This window comes from Glycine max, chromosome 11 (assembly GCF_000004515.6).
Source record: "Glycine max cultivar Williams 82 chromosome 11, Glycine_max_v4.0, whole genome shotgun sequence".
Taxonomy (NCBI): Eukaryota; Viridiplantae; Streptophyta; class Magnoliopsida; order Fabales; family Fabaceae; genus Glycine; species Glycine max.
The window spans coordinates 18,642,697-18,647,172 of NC_038247.2; the positions used below are offsets into that span (position 1 = coordinate 18,642,697).

The window sequence follows — 4,476 nt, forward strand, 5'->3', positions numbered from 1 at the left end:
TGATTCAAATGCCTAGACAACCTCAGCAAATTAAGTTCAAAAGTAACATGATTAGGACAAATCCCTAAAACTTGATTAAATGTTGATCCTTGAGAGAAAAAGAAAAATGGGAAATCATTGCTTCACCTAACTCACCTGCCTAATGTCTATGAATTTCTTTTGCTCCCTCTAAAGCTCAAAGGCCTGCAATCATTTCATTCTTCAAAAAGCAGCCCAACCTCCTTTGCTTTGAACAAAGACAATGAATTTTGTTCATGTCTTAAAAGGAGAAAACATTCATTATCCAGTGGTCATACTACTAACTTCAATTTCAACGTTCACAACATATTTAGGACTAGCATTATTAGATTTTTATAGAACTGGTCAACAAAAACATATTGGTCAATGTGGATTATTTCTAGATAGAATGCTATAAGGACAATCAATTAGTGTATATAGAAAACATTTAGAGAGAAAGTTTTATGAGGGTTAGGAGAACAATTAATCCAAATCCTATAATGATTGCAACTTTTACTAGTTGTTCTTATTTCTATTTCAGACTAAACATCAATAGTGTTCTATATATTAATATATATTGTTCTTAGATGGAATTGTCACAAGCAGTATAACAAGGAATGGTCCTAGTTGTGATAGCCAACAAGGGAGGGAATTGACATTGATATCATAATGAAGTGAACATGTTATGGCAATTGAATTAGTTTAAAGTAGTGGGTTACTTCTATTAGAGTCATCCAAATTTGTACATTTTAGTAAGAATTTAAGTCTTCTTCTGCACTTGTTCAAGTTAGCTATTTTATTCCTTCACTCAATCCTCTAATGGGTTATATTCTAGCTTTGGTCAATCATAAAAATAGAACAAAACACAATATTGTGTTGAGAAATGGTATATTTTGATTCTATTTCGTTTATCCACACACATCAAACACTATCTTAGCATTAATTCCTAATTTTTGTTTATCCACACACATCAATCCTGGTTTGATTCTATTTCGTTTATCCACACACATCATTCCTTCATGAATCATTGTTTCTCAGATTCATAAAGCTCAGCAAGTTTCCCACTAAGCATTTGAGATGTTGTTGACCACAAAACAACACCTTGCTGAATCAAGGTCAATACCACTAAGCATTTGAGATGTTGTTGACCATTGTTTATGCTTAGTTTGTTTATCCACACAAATTTGAGATGTTGTTGACCACAAACACAAATTTGTTGACCATTGTTTGTCAGATTCATAAAGCTCAGCAAGTTTCTCTCTAATAAGTAAAACATATGATAAAACAATGAGTGGTCATTAGAGTAATTGAATTGAGTTAACCAAATGCTTGAAATTTGAGAAAACGAAATGAGTGATGGATTTTGCGGTACTCATTTGCAGATCATGGTTAGGACTAGAGGATTAGGTTGTGCCTTAGGTCAGGTCATTGGCAGAGGTCTGGGCAGAGGAGATCGTGATGATTCCGATGATGCTCCGCAGTGTCGACGACCTACTGCATCCGCACGGAGGCAGCAAGTCACTGTGACTGCGGATCACGTCGATGAGCCAGTCATCCCTGCGTCAGATGTTTAGGATGACCCGATGGAGGCACTAGCTACTGTGGAGGACATTCATGCGGACATTCCTGCGGACGCAGGCACAGAGGCGACTGAGGATCAGCACCAGGGATTTTCGAGTGGTCCGAGCGACCCATCCGTGTTGACAGCATATGCGGACCACGTTGCTTGCAGCGTATGGACCGGAGAGGTATTTATACTATTTATTTTTAGTTACTTGTAAATTATACTATTAGTTTTCCTTTAAATGATAATTTTAACGAATTTTGCGTTCCTTTTATACTTCAATTCAGGAGCGTCCTGAATTGAAGCTATCCTCTCATGGGAGGAAGGTCCACAGTTTAGGCAGGCCTGTCCCTGCCATTGAGGGACTTATTGTTGGTATAGGACGAAGTCCTCTGATCGCGTGTTCGGTAGACATCGGCGATCGGGGACTTTTATCCACGTTTGTGGAGCGGTGGCACCGGGAGACGTCTAGTTTCCATCTCCCGGTGGGAGAGCTCACCATCACATTGGATGACGTCTCCTCTCTTCTCCATTTTCCCGTTATAGGCGACTTACACACATTTGAGCCCTTGCACGTGGACGATGCGATTCAGATGCTGGTGGACTTGTTGATGGTGTCTCCAGAGTCTGCTAGGGCTGAGATAGTCCAGTGTTGCGGATTGTATGTACGCCTGCAATGGATACGTGATATATATCAGCGCCGATGCCAGACAGGTCATTGGACAGCTGCTGCTCGCGCATATCTTCTTCACCTACTGGGTTGCACTCTGTTTGCTAATAAGAGTGCAACCAATGTCAATGTTGTCTACTTGGAGGCCCTTCGTGACCTCAATATGACAGAGAGGTACGCTTGGGGAGTGGCTGCTTTGGTTCATATGTACGACCAGCTGAACGATGCATCTATGAGCCACAGTCGACAGCTTGGCGGTTACATCACACTACTGCAGGTAACAAATATGTTTTTCATTCATTCAGGCTAAACAATGTTCAACTTTAAATTTTGTTACACTTTCATTATTAATGTTTATAATTTGAATGTTACATCTGTAGTGCTGGATTTACGAGCGTTTTCCCTCGGTTGCGGAGTCCACTGCTGATCAGGACTTCGACGAGGCTTCTCCACATGCGTGCAGGTGGATTGTGTTGGACCTGTGGCCTCAATAATCTCAAGAGGGATAGGCTTAGAATGCAGAAGTAGCAACAACAATCAATTTAACAATGTTCTTTAAACATACAAGACACAATTGATTGCAACAAAATAAATAAGATAAGAGAAGAGAGAATGCAAACACAATTTTATACTGGTTCAGCCACTTCTCATGCCTACGTTCAGTACTCAAGCAGCCCACTTGAGATTTCCACTATCTTTGTAAAATCCTTTACAAAGTCTGAACCACACAGGGACAACCCATCCCTTGTATTCAGATGCTTTACAACAAGAGACTCAAAGTCTCTTAGCCAATCTCATTGAATAAGAATAATGGAAGAAGAATTCTCTCTTCAAGAGAAGAATATTACAATGAAGATCCATGGATGAACTCTTAATGGATTTGCAAGTGTTTGCCCAAGAGTTCTTGAGAGAGCATTTTACAATGAAGTTCTCTTGGAATCTCTCTCATTTTCTTTTGAGAGGATAAGACATTTTTGCCAAGCAAAATTCTCTCTTCAATTTCGTCCCAAGTCACACATATATATAGGCTTTTGATGGCCATTCAAAATCCAAATGATAAGATGTGACTGTTGGCGATATTCCTTGAAAATCCTCTCTGGTAATCGATTATAGAATTAGTGTAATCAATTACACAGTTGTTTTTCTTGAACAGTTGTGACCCTTCATTTAAGATTTGAATTCCCAACGTTCAGAGTCTTTGGTAATCGATTACATATGATGTGTAATCGATTACACACTTTCAAACCATTGGTAATCGATTACATGTATTGGTAATCGATTACATGTGCCTTGAATGACTTGAAACCTTTCATTGTGAGGCAAGGCTTGATCTTGAAGAAATCTTGAATCAAGGCTTTATTTGTTGAAACAATCTTGTATTAATCTTGAAGCAAAATGAGCCTTGTTTGATTCTTCTTTTGACATCATCAAAATCATGTATACATACATTCACAGATTGAGACGAAGAAGACTGTGAAGAGCATTCGCACGCTGTCGTACAGGGAGCGCCTGGACCCACTCCGGATTCCGGATGTATGTTGGATCCCGTATGGGGAGCATCGGGAGGTCCAGGACTTTCACGTCAGATCATGCTATTCCGGTCTCTTGCGCTAAGGGCCTGCTGCTGTTTATTATCGACCGGAGAGGGTCGTGCGGCAGTTTGGTTACATGCAGACCATTCATGCTCCTCCTGTCGATTCAAGGGTCTCGTATGATGATATACACGACAGGTGGATGCACTACGATGATCATATCGTACTTGCAAGTGAGGTGTGCGTTGTGTCAGGGGCGTGTTCCAGTGACTATATCGACTGGTTCTTCCGCATCTCCCATCCTTTCATGACACCAGGCCACACATTAGATCCTCTGCCTCATGGTCACGCCCCGTAGCCCCGAGTCATCCCTCAGGCCCCGCAGACGAATATCCATCGCGTGCCAGAGCCAGGAGCATCGTCGACATCTGCGGAGGAGCCCAGACATGCAGTGGTATGTAATACTAATAATTTACGTCATTTACCTCAATATTTGCATAATAATTTGTATAATTAGTTTGTTTTGTATGTAACAGGAAGTTTGTGATGACATTGCTGAGAGGTTGGAGCGTCATCTGAGTCTAGGGGTGGTCACGCCTGGCTCATCGACACATGAGGTGATCGAAGAATGCCTCAGATTGACCAGGAGTGTGACACAGGACCATCTAGTATACGTTAGGTGTAGACGCAGGCGACACACTGATCAGGCGTAG

General features: G+C 41.0%; 1 protein-coding gene across 1 annotated transcript; it reads left to right on the forward strand.

Moving 5' to 3' along the window:
• The first annotated feature begins 1,580 nt into the window (after window positions 1-1,580).
• LOC102668955 (protein MAIN-LIKE 1-like) lies at window positions 1,581-4,476 on the forward strand. The gene is made up of 5 exons (XM_006591567.1): window positions 1,581-1,745; window positions 1,849-2,508; window positions 2,612-2,701; window positions 3,687-3,764; window positions 4,300-4,476. Exons 1-5 carry the CDS (start codon window positions 1,581-1,583, stop codon window positions 4,474-4,476), a joined length of 1,170 nt encoding a protein of 389 aa, XP_006591630.1.